The 20,903-nt window shown below is 48.4% G+C and overlaps 2 protein-coding genes across 4 annotated transcripts; both read right to left on the reverse strand.

Annotated features, from left to right (window-relative positions):
• Positions 1 to 8,509: 8,509 nt before the first annotated feature.
• On the reverse strand, positions 8,510 to 10,907 carry LOC103651017 (uncharacterized). 3 transcript variants are annotated; one of them, XM_008676611.4, is made up of 4 exons: positions 9,761 to 10,762; positions 9,520 to 9,684; positions 9,068 to 9,143; positions 8,510 to 8,990 (listed from the first exon to the last, which is right to left on the reverse strand). In XM_008676611.4, exons 1-4 carry the CDS (start codon positions 10,616 to 10,618, stop codon positions 8,941 to 8,943), a joined length of 1,149 nt encoding a protein of 382 aa, XP_008674833.1. In that variant the 5' UTR covers positions 10,619 to 10,762; the 3' UTR covers positions 8,510 to 8,940. The 3 variants fall into 3 exon arrangements, with proteins under 3 accessions (XP_008674833.1, XP_008674832.1, XP_008674831.1); XM_008676610.4 differs by having other exon boundaries at positions 9,068 to 9,185; XM_008676609.4 differs by having other exon boundaries at positions 9,068 to 9,684; positions 9,761 to 10,907.
• A 742-nt stretch (positions 10,908 to 11,649) lies between these two features.
• Positions 11,650 to 13,526, reverse strand: LOC100282657 (uncharacterized). The gene is made up of 4 exons (NM_001155565.2): positions 12,887 to 13,526; positions 12,460 to 12,789; positions 12,266 to 12,371; positions 11,650 to 12,180 (listed from the first exon to the last, which is right to left on the reverse strand). The coding sequence occupies exons 1-4, from the start codon at positions 13,298 to 13,300 to the stop codon at positions 11,804 to 11,806; spliced, it is 1,227 nt and encodes a 408-aa protein (NP_001149037.2). The 5' UTR covers positions 13,301 to 13,526; the 3' UTR covers positions 11,650 to 11,803.
• Between the last annotated feature and the right edge of the window lie 7,377 nt (positions 13,527 to 20,903).

The raw sequence follows: 20,903 nt of genomic DNA on the forward strand, positions 1-20,903 counted from the left end.
CCCGTGGGGGTGACAGTGGATAACTACGGACTCACACTGGTAGACTTAAAGAAAGTAGGATATAAAGATGACCCGTGGGTTCTCGCCGAATGTGTTGCACAAGTGTTCTATGTACTCGATCCAGCAGATGAGAAGATGCATGTAGTTATTTCTAGAAAGCAAAAAAAATGTTGGAGTTGAGAATGTGGGAGACCAAGATGAGGAATACAATAAGTATGAAGAGATGTTCGTCTTTAACGACCCAGAGAGAATCAAGCGTGTGGAAAAGAAAATTGATAAGAACTTAAAGCCATACATGCGGAAAAATGGTAGTTCATAAAAAATTGTATGAATCAAATTGTATTTGTTATCATGTATGATCGACTATGCATTGTGGTTGCCAATTAATTTAAAATCTCTCTAGTTATCTATGTGTGCTATTAAAATTCATTTAAATTGTATTTGCATATTTATGTTAAAAATTAAATATTAATTCATTTAAATTGTATTTGCATATTTCTGTTAAAAATTAAAATATTAATTCATTTAAATTGCATTTTCATATTTCTGTTAAAAATTAAAATATCAATATGGTAATCAAATCACAATCACAGGCGGTTTTTCATTAGGGTCCGTTTGTGAAAAGAATAGAGCACCACAGGCGGTCCTAAACAAAAACCGCTTGTGATACTAATACATCACAGGCGGTTCGAGTAGCCTGGGACATCCCAGACGGTTTTCTAACCGAACCGCCTGTGATGTAAAAAGTCTACCGCTTGTATAGAGCCAAATTGTACTAGTGATTGCAATGGGAAAAATAATGCCTCGATAATGTGTTATACTATTATGAAAAAATGATGGCACAAGTGTGACGTTTAAAACACTAATATTACATATATTATCATGCGACAACTTATCCATAGAATATTTCATACTCCTTCCGTCACAAATTAAAATTTGTTTTAGCTTTTTAATGAATTCATACAATAATTAATTATGTGTTTTGTATATGTGTCTCGATTCATCATCATCCATTTGAATATAGACATAAAAACCAAGAGCTAAAACGAATACTAATTGGGGACAAGGGAGTAACTTTTATGCATAGGAGCATCTTGAGGAACCCATAATTTGGGACCCCTAATTTTAATTTTAAGGATCTTTTTACTTTTGAGAGTCCTGTTTTTAAGATGCACTCTATCAAAAGCTCTTAAAACAGTCCTCAAATTCATGCATAAAAGGGAAATGTCCTTAACCACTTTCTTTAATTGATTTTGGTGCTTGATGACCATCACAATCTTATGGACTAACTAGTTTACCAAATTGTTGATTCATAGGAGCATAAGTCCACTCAACTCAGTTCTAAGTCAGAAACAGGTCAAAACCAACCACAAAGGGGTAAAAATTGAAAATATGAAAAACACATAGTTTCACACCTTGGATAAGTTATGTACACCCTCAAAGATAGCCAAAAGGATTTGAAGGAAATTTGAAGAAAAGAGGGAAAACTAGGCTAATGGACATTTGCACGGACGCTCACCGAACTGTCCAGTCCAAGAACTCAACTCAGTCAAGAATCATGTCAACACACCAAGGGGTCACTAGACCGTCCGGTGTGAATTATAGTGATCAAGCCTGCTTCGGGAATTCTAGAGAAGGGAGCATGAGACAGTTTGACAAGGGGACAACAACTACCTGCAAAATCAGAACGGTCACCTGCCAACTCACTATTCATTATTCGATGGCGCACTAGACATGCACTGTTCGCGGTCTAGTGCACCACCTGACTGTGCAGTTTTTGTAGCTTTTCTCCAACGACTCTTTTGGTTGTTGGGGGCTATAAATGCCTCCAACCAGCACATTGAATACACAAGACCTCTCCCAAACTTCCATACATTAAGTGCAACATCTCCACGCATTAAAAGCCATTCCCACGTCGTATTTGATCGATTTGTTTTTGACAGACGTAGCATCTAGCACAATTGAGTGCTGCAAGGTCTTGTGATCATTTGATCTTTCGCATTCTCATTCTCACTCTCATTCAATTAATTGTAAAGTGAGGCAAGGGACTCCGAATACTTTGTGTGGAGATCCTTGCGGGACTTCGTGTCCCTGTGATAGTGAAGCAAGCTCAATTGGTCTCTGCGACCATTTGAGTGAGGGAAAGGGTTGAAAGAGACCCATCTTTAGTGGACTCCTTAACAGGAACGTAAACTCTTCGAAGTTGAACCTCGAGTACAATCATCATGTCTAATCACCTTACGATTTGATTCTCTCCTCTCTATAGTTCTCTTGCTTATGATCATTTTGAGTTTGCTCCCAAAAGTTATTTGCATTGATTGAGAAACTCATAGCAAGAAGAACTTGTCTTTCGCTCTCCGATTTGATTAATATTTGTTCTAACCCTAACCTCAGGAAAAGTTTATGTTCTAAGTTTGTTATTTTCAAGTTTCACCTATTCACCACCTCTAGACAACTTTCAATGCATATTCGTCATTCTTTTTTAATATTATCCTCATTGACTAACTTGGACGTGTCACAATGGCTACCACACCCCTACACCGAAGGTAGGGTGGAACCCACAGGGTGCAGATTCATCTAGAGGAGCGGACCACACCGAGAGAGGGTGAGGGGGTCGGAGTAAGACTATCCACAATGGTTCTCCCTACATTTTCTATACCCCACTTTTGCGCCACACCATCCAGGTTCTACCTCTACTTTTCTCCCTTTTGCAGCGGTTCCCCCTAATTATCCACCTATACCTCACTACAACCCTAAAATATTGTTTCCCATACCTATTCATCATACATTATCAATTTTTCTTCAACTAACAAATGTTGATGTGCACACAAATCGAGTAGAGGGGCAGCACAACGTACCCTTTGTTCTAGTAGTTCCCTGTGCCTCCCCTAGCAATGTTCATCTTTTAGTGACATGCGCTGCGGCATGTAGCGGAGCCCTATAGCCGCTACAGGTCGAGAGGGGGGAGGCTGGCAGGAGACGATGTAGACAGTCTAAGTGGTCTCACCTAAAAGGGGGAGGCGGGGAGGAGGAGATAGTTAGGTGGCCTCGTTAAGGAAGTTAGGCGCCACCATGACAGGGAGGACTAGATGAGGTGCATGGCGGGCGTTGGGCCAAGGTAGAGAATTAAGCGAAGGGAGCGCGTCATGGGTACACCCATGGACAAGCTTAGTCCCTGATAGTCATCGCACATAAGGTCATCGATGATGCAAGTTCTCAAGTCCATGCACCAACATCATCACAACGTCGGCGAGAGAGGCTTCTAACCAAGGAGAGATTAAGAGGGGGTTTGTCAGTAATGAGGGAGCACAAGTCCTCGACTCCTCCCATCGTCATGAATAGAGCACGAATGAATGGTGCCACACCGGCGAGGGAGGCTCCCAAATCGAGGGGTGCATATGAGGAGGTCTATCAATGGGGAAGTAGAAGAGGAGTCCTTGCTGACAGATCCTTGCTTGGGCTGGAGGGAGAAATGTCACACTTAGTTTTAAACTAGTCAGTTGCCTGTTTGCCATAGTTTCTATTTGTCATGAGTGGACTCTATTTTAAGCGAGAAGGGTGATGCGATATAGTAGATAAATATAATCAAACTCGCCATATGTGTGCCTAGAAAGTTCACACATACAACACATAAAGAGAATATATCAAAAAATAATGTACTATATCGAAAAACATAATTTATTATATTTAACACCTACATATCAGAGTAAAGCATAATGATTTCTAAATTATTTTTCAGGTCCCATTCTTTATCCTTGTGATTGATACATGCGTCCATGTGAAAGAGAAATAGGGTCAAACCTTTTCCTAAATGATTTTGGTGGTTGAATTGCCCAACACAAATTATTGGACTAACTAGTTTGCTCTAGAATATATGTTCCACAGGTGCCAAAGGTTCACAACAAACCAATACAAAGTTATAAGAAAGGGTTCAAATGAAAAGAGCAAAGAAAACCGAAGGCTGCCCTGGTCTGGCGCACCAGACTGTCCGGTGTGCCACCGGACAGTGTCCGGTGCACCCGGGTGAATCCACTCGAACTGCTCAACTTCGGGTTTCTGGAAATGGCTCTCCGCTATAATTCACCGGATTGTCCAGTGTGCCAAGCGGAGTAACGGCTACAGTGCCAACGGTCGTCTGCAAAAGTGATCAGTGAAGCTACAGTGCGCGGACAGCACGCGCAGAGTCAGAGCAGGCGCCAGAAGGTGCACCGGACAGTGAACAGTGACTGTCCGTTGCACCACCGGACTGTCCGGTGGCTCCACTTGTCAGAGTTCCAACGGTCGAACCCTAACGGTCTCCCTCAGACTGGTCTCCCTCAGACCCTCATGGTCACCCTCACCCACTCACCCTCTCGGTCTCTCGCTCTCTCCTAAAAAATGAAACCCTAGCGCCACCGAGGGCCAAGAGCCACCACGCGGCAGCGACACCGAGGGCCATCAACCTCAACCTGCGAGGAGGCCAGCCGGCGGCAGGCCCAGCGAGGCGCGCGCAGACCCACCCGCTGCTGGCGAGGCCGGTCAACCTCGGCGCGCTGTTCGAGATGGAGCGCCACGTGCGCGGGCTGGAGTCCGCACCGCCATCGCCGGCGCCGGCGCCACGGTCGCAGAAAGACACCGAGGAACGGGAGGAGAAGTGGCAGTTCCTAGCCGAGATCCTCCACGCCGAGTGCAACTTCCTCATGATGGAGCTCGAGGTCGCGCTGCGCAAGCTCGACCGCCACCACGGCCAGATGTGCGGCGTGTTGGCTCACTACTTGTGGCAATTTTGATAATGAGAGTTGGCTCACAAGTTAATCGAGTCAGACCGAGTTACTAAACGAGCCGAGCCGAGCCGCTTCTCCAGCTCGTTATCATAACGAGTCGAGTCGAGCTGGCTCGTTATCATAACGAGACAGCTCGAGCCGAACCGAGTCGAGCCAACTCGATATCCAGCCCTACCTGGGTGCGGACAACCGAATATGCACAGAAGCCTGGTCAACGCATGCGGCCAGCCAGGCTACCAGCGCGACCAAACATACGATATAGGTACAGTTAAGTGGAAGTACATACGCCTTAGCACCTGTAGAACTCTCTAGAAGACTCATTAATTATAGAACTCTCCAGAAAAACTCACTAAATCAGTTGTATGGTGCTCATCTAAGGTTTTACCTAAAGTATTAAAAATAAGTAAGTATAAGTACTTTCGTACTTAACAAAGATAAAATAGGACCTATGAAGCTAAAAAAGTATGGCACAGATTTACTACGGTTAGCATTTTAATGAGTCATCTTTTAGCATCAAATTTCGTTTAGGGCATATATAGTGGAGAGACACCAAAACGGTTCTCCAAACACAAAGGACAACTAAGAGACTTTATTATATAATGAAGCGTCTATAAATGTACTCTATTAATAAATACATAATTAAATTCAATTATACAACATCAGATCGATAGAATAGATGACAAATTCGTATAGTGGGAAGTGAGACGTATGTTGCTACTTAGGTTACGAGGCAGAGTCGTTTCTTCACGGAGAGATGGCTTCAAGATTTTTTTGCAAATACCCCCATTTAAACACCTCAAGAGCTTCTGCATTAAACATCATTGTACATGCCCTTAGACCTAAATAACCACATGACATGTAAACAAGAGTTATGTATAGCATTAAATAAAATCATGGTCGTTGTTCTTTCCATTCATCCACTCACCAATTCATCTATCCAGTCGTAACCGTGAGCATGATCGTTATAATAGTTTAGACACACTATGTAGGTTGTGTATGTTTACCCATAGATCATGAATCACATTGCCAGAATTAATTATTCTCATAATACATTTCTAAGGTGCATGGCAAGGTCTCACCATGAAGTCTTTCAAAAGTTTACGTAACAATTTAGAACAATTTAGGTTGGCCCCCGCGGCTTACCTATTAGATCTCCTATCTCACTCTCAATTTCAAATTCATTTTAGGAACAATACAATATAAAAAAGTGTTTTACACGACCATGTGCACGATAGAAAGACTTAGTGTTCACTAGGTTTCAATGGTAAGAGAATGTAGGATGCAGCAACTTCCCATCACAATTCCTTCCAGGTGGAGTAGGCTGATAGCCCATAGCCGAACATATCATGGGCATGGGCTAGATCTCCGATGGCGACGCACTCACTTAATCACTTTGGGCCTGTTTGGTTCAGCTTTTTTCTGACCAGCTTTTCTGAAAATCTAGCTGTGGGGAGAATCTGGCTGTGTGAAGAATCTGAGTATCATTACGATTACGTTTGGATGAAGATAAAGTTGTTCATAGGGCTCAGGATCTAGAAAGTGACTAATTCCTACTATTACAACGACTCAACCGATTATGTGCTTATATTGATTTTGGATGGTTTTTGCACCAATGAATTTTATAGAAGCTGGCTGAAAAGCTGAGCGTTTGTCAGTCCGCAGCAGCTTTTGGTGGCCAGAAGCTGCCAGAAGCTGAAACAAACAGGCACAATTCTACGTCCGTCTGGCCAACCCAGCCTAGAGCAGCCGTGCCCGGCATTGGGAAGAAAGAAAATAAAGGACGCCGGTGTCTCCAGAACTCCCTCCTCGGCGGCTCGACTTGCTCCTGCGCCAACGGCCAACGCCGATAAGAGTTTGGCATACGGCCCGCCGGCATGGCGTGGGAGGACGCGTACGGGCGTCAATAATTCAACCACGCGTGGGAGGACGCCCACCATGGTGCGCCACGGCCCACGGTCTCTCCGACATCCCGGAACACCCAGCGTCTGGCAACCAGCCGCGCCATGTGCGAGCGGCGCTTTACTTCCCCGCACGCTCCCGCCGTAGCGCTCCAGAGTCCAGACGTGTCGAGGGCGCCGGCCGAGCCTGAGCGTGCCCAGGCAGCTGTCGGCTATCGCGGTCGCTGGACGAGTGGAGGGGGCCAAAAGGCGCGGTGCGGCTGGTGCGGCGCAGGCCTCAATAATGGCCTCGCGGCGCCTAACCCGACCGGTCGCCAACGCACGACGCCGAGGGCGAGAGGGAAAGGGTGAGACCGGACACGTCGATCCCAACCATTGCTCGTGGGTCACATCATCCAGGCCCCGACCGCGAAAAGATGCCCATTTTTTTAAAAAAAAATCAGTAAACGAAAAAACTTCGGAGCATTTCCGTTCACTCATCCCGCCGGCCGGGGCCCACGAATAGATCAGCACAGCAGCATGCCCCCGGCCCGAATCCTGCCGCCTGCCGGGGCCAACCAATCACAATCTGCTCCCGCTAAACGTGCTCTTAGCCACTAGTCACTATGGGTCTGTTTGGTGAGTCAATTCCGTTGCGACCATTATAAAAGATCCAAATTCCATATGAACCACTGGAATTTCTACCGTTCGTCCCATGCCATTGTCCAAGATTTTTCATCCCGTTTAAACCACTGCCGTCCCATTTAGTGCTAACGGATGGTAACAGGATTACGAAAGGACCAGTGTGCCCCTGGTTCAGGGGCGGACCCACAGGGGGGTCCGGGTGGGCCCTGGCACACCCTAAGCCAGGCCCACCGGGGACCCCACCGGTTCGGCAGCCGAGCGTCGAAGGCCATTCCAACTTCCCCGATTCTTCAGCTTCCAGTTCCCACAACCACGAGTGCGGTTGTTCCTGACGCTGGCGGCGGCTGTTCGCCTGAGCCTGGCGAGTGCGCGACCTGTTGTTCGCTTGGGCGGCTGGGCCACTGCCTGTTCCTAGCGCCTGGCGGCCGCGAGTCGCGAGACGCTGGTGGCTGCTGCTGGTGATTGCCTGCTGTTGGTGATTGTCTGATTAGTACGACCGTACGAGTTGCTCCCTTGCTGCCTGTTTTTGGCGACCGCGACTAGTACTACTAGACTACCAGTTGCTGTCTGCTGGTGATTGGTGAGGTGCCGAGGTACGTAGGAACATCGCGTCCCTGCTGTCCTGCTTTTGATTTTTGTTTTATTGATCGTTGATTCACTATTTCACTACCATTATATTATTTTTGTAGTGACTAAAATATGAAGAAGCAAGGAGATATTGCCTCTCTTTTTCGTAATCACGCTGCAAAAAACAGAAGTTTATTGCTTCTTTATTATCTTCGGATGTTACTCAAACGTCGTCACCTCAAAAACAAGAGGAAGAAAAGATAAATGAAGAAATTGTGAATTCAATGCCACCTGCACCGCCACCATCAACACTTTAGGAAGCACAGGCCAGATAAGTAGTATTATTGCAATCTTTATGTTTAATGTATGCAATTTTCATGCTTATTTGTTGAGTGTCAAACTTTATATCTATATATCAAATTGTTTACCAAATTTACTATGAAATTATATGTACATTAGATAGAATTGTATATGAAAATTTTGTTGCGGCACACCCTGTATAAAAATTCTAGGTCCGCCACTGCCCTGGTTTGGTCCGTGAAAAAGAAATTGGATCTTCCCTTTCTTGCCACAGGAGGCAGACCCTCTGCTCTGGTTTTGGCGCCAAACCTTGGTGCTAGAACCAATGCCCAGTATGGCATAAACAGTATTCAGATGTATGACATAAACAGTATCCACATGTATGGCATAAACAGTGTCCAGATGTATGGCAAAGTAATGCAAATTGAAAACACAAGTGGTTATACAGACCATACATCAATGTTTTGGCCATCCAGACCATAGCATCACAGTTTTGGTCATAGAATGCCACAGTTTTGGTCATACAGACCACAGCACTACATTAACACAATTCTAGTCAAGTAGACCCAAAAAATAGTACAAAAGACTACCTAGTTCCAATTAGACATTGAGCTTTCTTTTGCTTCTAGTTCCCATGGCAGGACTGCCACTGCAACTGGCTTTGCTTCTAGTTCCCATTGCAGGAGATCCGATGACTTCTGGCTCTCTCTTATTTTTCTTCCCATGTCCTGCCACCTCTTTTTTTGTTTCTTGATTCTCTTCCTTGTCTGCAACCTCCATTGATGGCATCATGATAGACAAAGGCATAGGGTCTGGCTGGTTGGAGCCTTGTCCAGATCTTGTAGCAAGAATAATATGCATGAGTGAAGGTTAGGAGTAATAACAGACTGCTGTACAAACAAGTATTGCACCAACCTAACAGACATGGCTGAGCTCTTCTTCTTCTTGGCAGCCATTGATGTAGTGGATGAGCTCTTTCTCTTCTTTGTAACTGGAGGTGTGAGGCCAAGATCAGGGAAAACCATTCTTGGTGCTGACACAGGTACAATGCTTGTCTCAGTAGATGCACAAGCCACACATAGCTGACCCCTAAACTTTCCAGTTAGAAATGTACTATCAATAGCTAAATAGGGTCTACATCCTTGAAGGAAACCATCAATGCAAGGTTTCATGGCAAAAAATAGCCTGTTGAACTTAATCTTCTTATTGATGGTGTGATGATCAATAACAACTAAACTACCAGGGCAAGATTCTTCTATTTGCTTCTTGAACCTATATAGGTTGTCAAAACTCTCCCTCCAGTCACCATATAATTGAGTCATAGCTAGTTCTTTACCATGGTAAACCCTCTTGTAGTGCACCCATACCTTGAACTCATCTTTTATCCTCTGTTGAAGGGCCTTTGGAGTCAACCTTGGATTGTCCACTAACCAATCTCTCACTGTATCAGCAACCCAATGTTTGGTTGCACCCTTCACCTGACCTTTTCTCCTTGTACTATGGCACTCATGCAGATGTGGGTTCTTCTTCACCTGCACATAAAAACATGTGTTCAACATAAGAATTCAGATACACAACAAACTAATGGACACAACTTATGACAGTTACCTTCACTGTCTTATTGTCTCCCATAGTTGAAGCATGAATCCTCCACTTACAACCCTCAATTCTCCCACAGCAGTAAGCCCTGTACCTCCCTGGTTCACTCTTCTCAATGTCAATTTCAAACTCATTCTTGATTGTATGAGTAGCTAAAGCCAATCTAAATGCATTCATGTTTGGATATATGCTTCCTACTTCCATAGGTGGGTCAGCTTTGTCATACACTGCTTCGGCTGTGTGGGGTGGAACATTATCCTCCACCATCTCATCATCAGAACCATCAGATTCAAAGTTAGAATCCAAGTTAGAGTCAGTCTCAGGAATATACTCATCCTCTTGGTCTGCATTTCCCTGAACCTGTGGTCCTAAGTCAATGTACATGCCTTCTTCATCGACACCAACATATTCATTTTCTGGTTCAGGGTTTTGCAGGTACTTGTCATCATCCTCTGGTTGTTGGCTTGGTTCATCTAAAGATTGAGTTGGAGCTGGCATTGATGATGTGCAAGGGATTTCCACTGCCTTAGCATATGTTACATCCCATAGTGGTATGGCTGGTGGTTCAGTACTAGGGTCATAGTGAGCAATGGAAATATGACATGTCTTAGTGGATGCATTTTTCTGAAACATATTAACTAGGTCTTCATCACAGCAAACCTCAATGTTGGACTTGGACTCAGCACAGTAATAATACATTTTCACCACCTCCCCGTAAGAACAAGGGTACTTCCTCATGATTTCATCAAGCAGATCTTTGTAATTCATAATGTCAGAATCTACAAGCTCAGTGTGCAAAAACCATGGGAAACGTGATTTTGTAGCGAATATCCTGAATTCTAAATTGAAGCTTGTTTTTGGGTCCATCCTACAGATGAACACAGAGTCAAACACACTCAATCAGATGAACACAGAGCCCTGCCCCCGAGGCCTACCAGTTGCCGTGGCTCCAACCCTGAGCCCCCATCGCTGCGGCCCTGACCCCGAGCCCCGCCGCGGCTCCCGACCTGAGCCCGACCCCCGCCGCCGTGGCCCCGAGCCCCTGCCATGGCTCCTGAACCCGACCCCCGCTGCCGTGGCCCCAACCCCGAGCCCCCGCCGCCGCAGCTCCTGCCTCGAGCCCCCACCGCCGCGGCCGCGACCCCGAGCCCACAGGCCCCGATCCCCGGCGCCTCCCGCCTCCCGCCTCCGCCCCAACCGCTGGTCAGATTTGGAAGACTGATGAGAGGCACACTTACCCATCTGGAAGCCATGAAGGCCAGTCGTCGGACCTCATCGGTGCCATGTCGCCCGCCAATCCGGACCCTGGTCCTCCACCATGATTCCCCATCCTCGCTTAACCCATCCTTGGTGCTGTGAATCTAGGGTTCGGCGGGGAGAACAGGGGGACACGAACGAGAGAAGAGCCTCACGGGAGAACTGGGAGCGGCGGCGGCCTGAACAACAAGGACTTGACTCAAGTCGCCAAGGGCAAAACGGACCTTCCTCGCTGCTGTTAACGTCCGTTACCACGAAAAGAGACGGCAGTGGTTTAAACGGGACGAAAAATCTTGGACAATGGCATGGGACGAACGGTAGAAATTCCAGTGGTTCATATGGAATTTGGATCTTTTATAATGGTCGCAAAGGAATCGCCAACCTAGCTGTATGAGCAGGATCAGTTCTCCAGAAGTAAGCTCCTTTTCAAGCTTCCTGCGTGGTGATCCATCGCCCCGTTAATCTAGTTTAGTCGAAGGACGCAACGAGCAGTCCTAGCAAGTTAAGCAACGGCCAAAAAGTTGGGGCTAACGATCTGCACTACGTTGTGCGTATGTGGCCAGGCCATGATCCAACAATTCGCTGTTCTTGTTCCTTGATACTGCCTGACTGGCTTTAATTCCTCGTCTGAGAGAAGAAAAGCGTCTATTATATTCATCTGATCAGGATCTACTACTAATACTACATCAAAATAGAAGGATGGTCAAAATGGGGGAGAAATTAGCGTGGATTTCAGAAGAGCTAGTTTCAAGCATGGAGCATATGATTTTGCCCTGCTCTGCTTCGCTCCGAGAATCATATGCCCCGGCGGAGATCCACGACGACCACGCTAACATTGTCGGCGCTCCGCCGGGCCAGCGCCAGCTTTGCCAGCAGCATGGCCGCGTCGGAGCACGCCTTGTCGGAGTCCTCCTTGCCCACACCCTTGACAACCGCCGATCCGTCCTCGGCGCCCGCGCCGGCTGCCGGGAGGGCCACGCCGTTCGGGCGAGCGGCCGGCGCCGGCGGACCGTTGCTACGGAAGCACGCCCGGACGACCTCGCACGCCATCTCGTTGGTCACGACGTCCCACAGGCCGTCGCTGGCCAGGATCAGACACTCGTCGTCGTCGGTGCGCTCCGTCACCGTTACCTCCGGCTCCGACGACACAAACGGCTTTAGGTACCTATCCCCTGCGCGCGCATAAGCCGGTCAGTTAAAATCCAGTGAGTGGACTGGCCCCCCAAAACGACACCGGTGGCACAAACTTGAGCTCACCTATGGCTCGAGACATGGCGAGGACGCCGAGAACACGGGCACCATCCCAGTAAATGACGCGGCCACCCGCCGCCTCGATGCGAGCCAGCTCGTCAGGTCGGTCAGGCTGAACGAACCAGGAAATTGAGCACGTCAAGCTCAGACAAGTTGCGCGCCCCGTGAAGCCTGATGCACGGGAGCAGTGTTATACAGACCTTGTGGTCGACGGAGAGCGGAACGGGGACGCCGCCGCGGGAGAGGACGGCGCGCGAGTCGCCGGCGTTGGCGACGACTACGTGGCTGGGGCTAACGACGGCGACCACGGCGGTGGACCCCACGTGATCGCAGCGCAAGGGCATCTGCTGCTCGCACCTGCAGGCAGGCTCGTCGCGGCTGCGGCTGGTCGCCCAGCTGGCGGCCTGCTCATCCAATCGCGAGAAGCTCCTCTCCATCACGCCCTTCCACGCCGTCTCCTCGCCAGAGGCAGCCTTCGTGTGCTCGTCCGCGACAACCTCGTGCATGTTGTCCTGGCACATCGTCGCTACCTACAGTAGTAGCGCGAAACTGCTATCAACATACATAACTCCGCAGAGAGATCTAAAATTCCTAGATGGTCGCATGTGCGCGTCGTGTATGCCGTACGTGGGAGCAGCCGTGGCCGTCGAAGACGCCGAAGAAGTTGTGCTTGCTGGTGCCGGGCAGGAAGTCCGGCCTGATGGAGACCGTGTCCTCCATCTCGCGCCGTCGGCCGCAGACGGAGGTGACCCCGTACCTGGGCAGGGCCGGCCTGTCGGAGTCCGAGCCCGCGTCGGGGCAGGAGCCGGACAGCGTGCGCGCCAGCCTCTGCCGCTTGGCAGCGCGGACGTCCTCCGCGACCAGCTCCTCGGGATCGCTCGCGACGCGGAACCTCCTCATCTCCAGCCTGCGTCGCCTCCTCTCTAACGCCGAGGAGGCCACTGCCACGGCTGCGGCCGCTGCGGCCGTGGCGGAGACTGAAGCCGCAGCCACGGCGGTTGCCGGCGTCGACTTGGCTTCCTCGCAGCAGATCTCGGCCATTGGAGGCGAGAGCAAGTGTCTGTCTCCCACAAAGGCGCGTCTGGCAAACCCAAGACTCTAGATTTTCTCTGCCCGCCCGCCGAAAGCACGTCGCCGTCGCCCTCCGAAATTGGCGAGAGGCCTAAACGAATCACGCTCCCACGCGAAGCAACGCAGGCGACCCCGGAAATGGGTGCAATGGAAATGGAAATAGCAGAGCAACGCAGGCGCGAGGCGAAACGGGCACGAAGGTTTCGGGGCAATACAGATAGAGGGAAGAAGAGGAAGGAAGCGAGGCGGGCAGGGGCAGAGGGGCAGGTGTCCGTCGCCGTAACGGGCAGCGCCTGGACAGGTACAGTTGTTGCGACGTGGTCCTGGTCCGGCGCATCGGGCCCGTCCGTCCCGGCAGGATCTGGACGCGTGTTGCTCTCTTGCTCGGCGCGGTGGACACGTGGTGTCCATGGCCTACCAGGTGGGCAAGGTGCGTGGGCCCATGAGGAGGTTGATGGTAACGGCGACCACGACGCCGGTGTTATCGCCTAATCCCCGTGCCGCACACACGTGGCGCTCCCCGGTGGGGCAGTCCGCCTCCGCAGCTGATTTATTGATGCCTAGTGTGGTCCCCACCACATGGGCTCTGTCTCTTGGGCTGCCTAAAATATCTGGGCTCTATTTCACCCGTCTTTGTTGAAGCCCACAGGATTCGTCCCGATGACATGTGGGACTGGTTGGAGCGCTGTCCACCCGCCAGAGAGAAGAATCTCAATGGCGGGAGCGTGAGAGAACGGGTGTAGTCATGGAGAAAGGACACGTGGTTGGGGCGGTCGCATTCTGTGGGAGGGCCGTGGGCGGTCGGTCGCGGCACGGAGGGAGACACGTGTAGAAGGCTTGCGTTGGGGAAGCGGGCGGGAGGCGGTGGTTGCGCGCTGGCGTGGCCACGTTGGTGTTGAGGGGAGGTGCACCTGGGGAAAAGCGATGCGCACGGAGAGAGAAGCCGCGCCGTCCCGTGCCGAGATCTGCCGCTGCAAGCACGCTGTGGGTGCCGAGCGGCGGCGGCCATGGGGCGGCTGGGACTGAGTCGCCGCTCGTCGACTCGGCAACTCGGCATGGGGGAAACTCGGGCCGCCGCGCGCATCCACGGTGCTGCGACCACGCGTCCAGATGAATCACCTTAGATTTTAGATTGTTTGGTGTGAGAAATCACTTTATTTAAAATAAGATAGTACATTGTGAGTGTATTTCTTAAATTTAATAAGATAGAAATATTTTTTATAACATTACTAACTATTAGTCTATAAAAAATAAAATAGTAATAGATCAACTTATTTTATTTTAACAACCAAATAAGAAAATGAGTAGGGAGAAGAATTCAATCCTTAAACCAAACACGCTATACACGTACTACACCGTAGCTCGGCCCATGTACGTACTTCCAGGTATAAAAGAGTGGCAGCTGCAGCAGTAAAGCACCCGCGGTCTGTCAGTGCAGTGGTAGGCAGCTTATTGAAGGGCCACACCGCCACAGTGACCGCCGTTTTCTTCCGTGCTTGCTTCGGATTGGCTATGATATGTTAAGAGAGTTTAATAATAAAGTTAACCCCGCTGCAAGTATCTTGTAGCCTGCTATTTAGCCTATTTATATAGTGGCTAGACTAGATTTTCAGTGTTGATTTAGCACGTCACTTATCTTTCTCATAAAGCTTTTTTTATTTTTATGTCGAAGCGGCTACAAATTTACATACTGGTGAATGTAAAAAAAAAACTCAAGACATATATTTTGACAAAGACACAATATCTTAACTTTATGTTCAAGACATGAGGCTAGCTGATTGATCACTTTAATTTATTGAATGTTCTAATTGGTACAATGAATAGGGTAAGACACATGTTTTAGACATGTCCACTGTATTATGTCGTGTCTTAGTTGTGTTTTATACTTAAAGTACCGTGCAAGTGTCTAGGTTGTACATGTCCTTATCTACTCAACATTTAATCAGTTTATAGTCTTTTATAATACTCGATCTAAGCACGCTTTATTATACAATGTAGGATCAGTCAATGTGCACCTATAAAATTACTCCCTTTTTTTTTACCAGTGCGCAAGTAGGAATGTAGGATCGTGTACCGATGGTTCTTTGCAAGTCGTACTTGTCAATTTCTCAGTGGCGCCTCTGGCGTGACCAACGTTTCCTCGTTCTTTCAAGCTTGCACGGAGAGAACTACAAATACACGTTCTGTACTCCGTCATGCATGTATACATGCAATCGGCGTCACCCTGCTTGAAAGAAACAACTGCCATCATGCGGCAACAGCGTGACGTATGGATAGAGCCGCGATGGGAGTTTTGCCCTAAAGATAATATATGGCTGACGCCTTGAAAACACTATCGGTGACAATGCTACGAGGTGGAGGACTGCCGGCCTTTTACTTTCTCTACTGACAATGCTATGAAGCAGTAAGAGACGCTTTCACTTTTATTGACTTTGTCTAGGTAGTAAGAGACATCTTCACTTTTATTATATGAATATGTCTGTATATTATATTTATATGAATATGTCTGTATATTGAATTGATGCGATACTTTATATACACATTCACTCTGCATTTATTAATAGACTATATTTATAGACATTGTATTATATAATAGAGCTTTCTAGTTGTCTTTTATGTTTGTAGAACCATTTTACCGTTTTTGTCTCTCTCTACTGTTTAGATGCTCTAAGAGCAAACATCTGGCTGAGTGCTACACAGTATCACATGAGCTATTGACCACTACCGGAATCCGAGCCTTTGCCGAGTGCCGGCCGCTTTGCCGAGTGCCTTTTCTCGGGCACTCGGCAAAGACGGCTTTGCCGAGAGCCGCACTCGGCAAAGCTCGGCTCTCGGTAACGAGCGTCTTTACCGAGCGTAGGACACTCGGTACAGGTCCACACTCGGCAAATCCATGTTTGCCGAGTGTCAAACACTCGGCAAATGGGGCTCTCGGCAAAGGGCCGTCAGCGGCCGTCCCAAAGCTGACGGCCATCAGTCTTTGCCGAGCGCCAACGGTTGGCACTCGGCAAAGATTCTTCTTTGCCGAGTGTCGCCCAGTTGACGCTCGGCAAAGAACTCTTTGCCGAGTGCCATCCCTAGACACTCGGCAAAGTATATTTTTATTTCTTTTATTTTGTCTCCCAAACTTTTTGTGGTATGTTCCTACACTATGTAGACCTACATGTATCATTTGTGGACAATTTTAACAGAGTTTCAATCGTTAGTAGATTTAGTTCGTTTATTTGAATTTCTTCGGAAAATTTAGATTTGAACTGCAGGTCACTCGAAACTTGGAAAACCGTGCATGAAAAAATGATATTCATGTTACTTAGCATAAGTTACGACCGATTCCAGGAGCGGACCAAAAACTTCGAGCAACATGCTCACTAAACATGGTCGTGAACTTGTCATCAACATGTTTAAAACTTGTATAAAACACAAACAAAGTCAGAAAATCTTGAAACTTGTCCACGTGTCATGATATCATATGTACAGGCTGCGATAAAAAATTGAAAAAATTTCGAGAAAACTATGAGGCGCTATGTGTACAAACCTAACAGATCCACATTGAAACTCTATGATTTCATGTGTAGTTCTCTTAGGTTTCTACACATAGTGTCTCACAACTTTGTCCAAACATTCTCAATTTTTTATCACAACCTGTACATATGATATCATGACACGTGGACAAGTTTCATGATTTTCTGACTTTGTTTGTGTTTTATACAATTTTTAAACATGTGGATGGCAAGTTCACGGCCATGTTTAGTGAGCATGTTGCTCGAAGTTTTCGGTCCGCTCATGGAATCGGTCTAAACTTATGCTAAGTAACATGAATATCATTTTTTTCATGCACGGTTTTCCAAGTTTCGAGTGACCTGCAGTTCAAATTTGAATTTTCCGAAGAAATTCAAATAAACAAACTAAATCTACTAGCTATTTCAAACTCTGTTAAAATTGTCCACAAATGATACATGTAGATCTACATAGTGTAGGAACATACCACAAAAAGTTTGGGAGACAAAATAAAAAAAATACAAATATACTTTGCCGAGTGTCTAGGGATGGCACTCGGCAAAGCCGCCTTTGCCGAGTGCTAGATGTGTGGCACTCGGCAAAGAGGTAGTAAAGAACCTTTGCCGAGTGCCGCAACGGGGGACACTCGGCAAAGAACTCTTTGCCGAATGCCGCTGATCTGGCACTCGGCAAAGAATATTTTATAATTTTAAAAAAATCTTTGCCGAGTGCCGGATCACGGGCACTCGGCAAAGAAACTAACTTTAACCGGCCGCGCGGCCGGCTTTCTTCTTCCTTCTGCTTTGCTTCTTCTTTCTTCTTCCTTCCCGCGCCTCACCGCCGCCCGCCTTCCCACGCCTCACCGCCGGCCGCCTCACCGCCGCCCGCCTCACCGCCGCCGGCCTCCCCACGCCTCACCGCCGGCCGCGCCCGGCCGCCCGCGCCCCACCGCCGCCGTTCGCCCGCCTCACCGCCGCCCGCGCCCCACCGCCGCGCCCCACCGCCGCCGTTCGCCCGCCTCACCGCCGCCCGCGCCCCACCGTCCGCCCGCCCACGCGCCGTCGTCCGCCCGCTCGCCTCCGGTACGTAAGTTTATCACATGTTTATTAGACTTGTAATGCCACACATTACATGTTTCCTAAGTCATTGTGACAGTGCATTTGTTAGACTTGTAATGCCACACATCACATGTTTAATGTGTTGTACCTAAGTTTATCCAATACGCTATCGCTACAAACCCACTCATGAACTCTAGACATGGAGTCCCTGATTTAGGGTACTAATGCCCTAGTGGGTCTAGGAAAATAATTCTGTCTTGTGGATAGAATTACACTTAGTAGCAATAAGTCTATTGTTTATAGGAGAGAGCTTGGGCCCCAAGGGTTTGAGGCCCGATGTTTCATATTAGGCGATGCCAGGGACCTTAGGCACCAGGAGCCAACAGAGGGCCCCAAGCGACTAAGTGTTGTCGAGTGCCTTGTGGGTCAGAGGGACCCGAACACCTAGTTCCATTAGCACTCTAGGGAACGAAGGGCCATGGGTACTTAGGTTATGAGTGGATCGAGGTGGCTCGACGCATGAGGGGCCTCGAGGGCATGATGCGAGGGACTTATGCTAGTAGGGAAGAACCTATGGCATTAAGGGTCTTGTGCCTGAATCTATTCTTGCGAACTACACCATAGATGTGAGGGTGCCCCAAGCCAGAAGTGCCTTAGACTTGTGTTTCTTTTTTACAGAGAAGATACTTGTCTTCCTAGCCGCTGCGGGTCTGCCTGCACCGCGTCGCGTCGCCACTGCACCGACCCGCCACAGCCCCACTAGCCTGACTCCACCGCCACCCTAGGTATAACCTCTATTTCCTCATCATGGTCGTAGATCACGTAACCCAGTTAGGCGTCTCCCGTTCGAAAGTGATACGGTGTAGATATGCAGATCTTTGCATATCTACAAATGTATCAGTTTCGAATTGTCCACGTTTTTTGGACAGCCCGCGGTTGCGTAGATGGTGTTAGTTTCCATGCTCTACTCCGGTCCGAGAAAGAGTTTCGGCGTCACCTCCCTGTTGTTCTCCGGACAGTACACTCTCCCTGCCAGGACGTGTATCCGGAGAACAGCGGGGAGGTGCTGCCGAAATTCTATCTCGGATCGGAGTAGAGCATGGAAACTAACTCCATCTACGCAACCGCGGGTGGGATTAGGACCTATCCTCACCTATTAGAAGGTAGGAACGTAGTGTACATGCATTACATGTCTATATTAAACTATACTCGGTTATATATGTTAGAGGATGGAGGACCGTGAGTGGATGTACACGGGCCGCGTTCGACGTAATGATGTCACCCCAGAATGGATTAGGAAGACCGATGCTTTCGTGGAACGGGCATATGGCGAAGCTGCTAAAGGAGCTAGCCTAGTCCCTTGTCCGTGCAGCAAATGTGACAACCGGAAAAGAAAACCAAAGAAGGCCATGGTAGAACATATTTGGAAGAATGGATTTACGCCGGACTATACTCGGTGGATCTTCCATGGTGAAGCGCATCGCACGAGAGAGGAGGTGGTGAGACAACGCGTCGAGGATTACGATGCTGATGCCGGGGTAGCAGACATGTTGAACGACTATCACGAGGCACAGTTCGCCGAAGGACGTACGGAGGACGAGCCAGAGGCGACCGCAAAGGCATTCTACGACATGTTTGACGCGGCACAGAAACCCCTTCACGGCAAGACAAAGGTTTCTCAACTGGATGCCATTGGGCGTATAATGGCGTTGAAGTCACAGTATAGCATGAGTCGAGACGCCTTCGATGGTTTGTTGACAGTTATTGGCAGCCTGCTTCCGGAGGATCACGTTCTGCCAAAGAGCATGTACGAGGCACAGAAACTCCTTCGTGCACTCAAGATGACGTATGAGCAGATACATGCTTGTCCGAAGGGCTGCGTCCTATTTAGGAAAGAACACACTGAGGCAAAGTACTGTCCGAAGTGTAAATCGTCTAGGTTCATGGAGGTAGACTCTGGTGATGGACAGAAGAAGTAGCTCGACATCCCCGTGACAATCCTACGCCACCTTCCGTTCATACCGAGGATCCAGCGTCTATACATGACAGAGGAATCCGCGAAACAGATGACATGGCACAAAAAAGGCAAACGATACAATCCTGACAAGATGGTTCACGCATCCGATGGTGAAGCATGGACCCACTTTGATGCCATTCACCATGAGAAAGCCAAAGAGGCTCGACATGTTCGTGTTGCGCTGGCCACAGATGGGTTCAATCCCTATGGAATGACCGCTGCCCCATACACATGTTGGCCCGTGTTCGTTATCCCCATCAATCTCCCCCCCGGCGTATGCTTTCAAAGACAGAACATATTCGTGTCGTTGATAATTCCTGGACACCCGGGGAATAAAATGGGCGTGTACATGGAGCCTTTGATTGATGAATTGGTCCGTGCTTGGGAGGAAGGGGTATGGACGTACGACCGAGCTACGAAGACAAACTTCAAAATGCATGTTTGGTACCAGTACTCCATGCATGACTTTCCGGCGTATGGGCTATTTTGCGCCTGGTGTGTTCACGGTAAGTTCCCATGCCCAGTTTGCAAGGAAGCTCTTAGGTTCATTTGGTTGAAGAAGGGTGGCAAATATTCGTCATTCGATAAACATCGACAATTTCTCCCTCCTGACCATGCATTCCGACAAGACATCAAGAACTTTACGAAAGGTGTCGTGGTGACAGACCGCCCACCTGCAATGATGACTGGTGCCGAAGTTCGCGAACAGATAGATGGTCTCGTGGCCAACCCAGAAGGTGGTTTTGTGGGATATGGTGAGCAACATATGTGGACACATAAGTCGGGCTTGACTCGGCTCCCCTATTATGATGACCTGCTCCTTCCACACAACATTGACGTGATGCACACTGAAAAGAATGTCGCCGAGGCACTTTGGGCGACAATTATGGAGATTCCTGATAAGTCAAAGGATAACGTAAAGGCAAGAGTGGATCTGGCAGAGTTATGTGATAGACCAAACCAAGAGATGAAGCCGCCTAGTGGTGGTAAGACATGGAGA

The sequence above is a fragment of the Zea mays genome, chromosome 3, assembly GCF_902167145.1.
Source record: "Zea mays cultivar B73 chromosome 3, Zm-B73-REFERENCE-NAM-5.0, whole genome shotgun sequence".
Lineage (NCBI taxonomy): Eukaryota > Viridiplantae > Streptophyta > Magnoliopsida > Poales > Poaceae > Zea > Zea mays.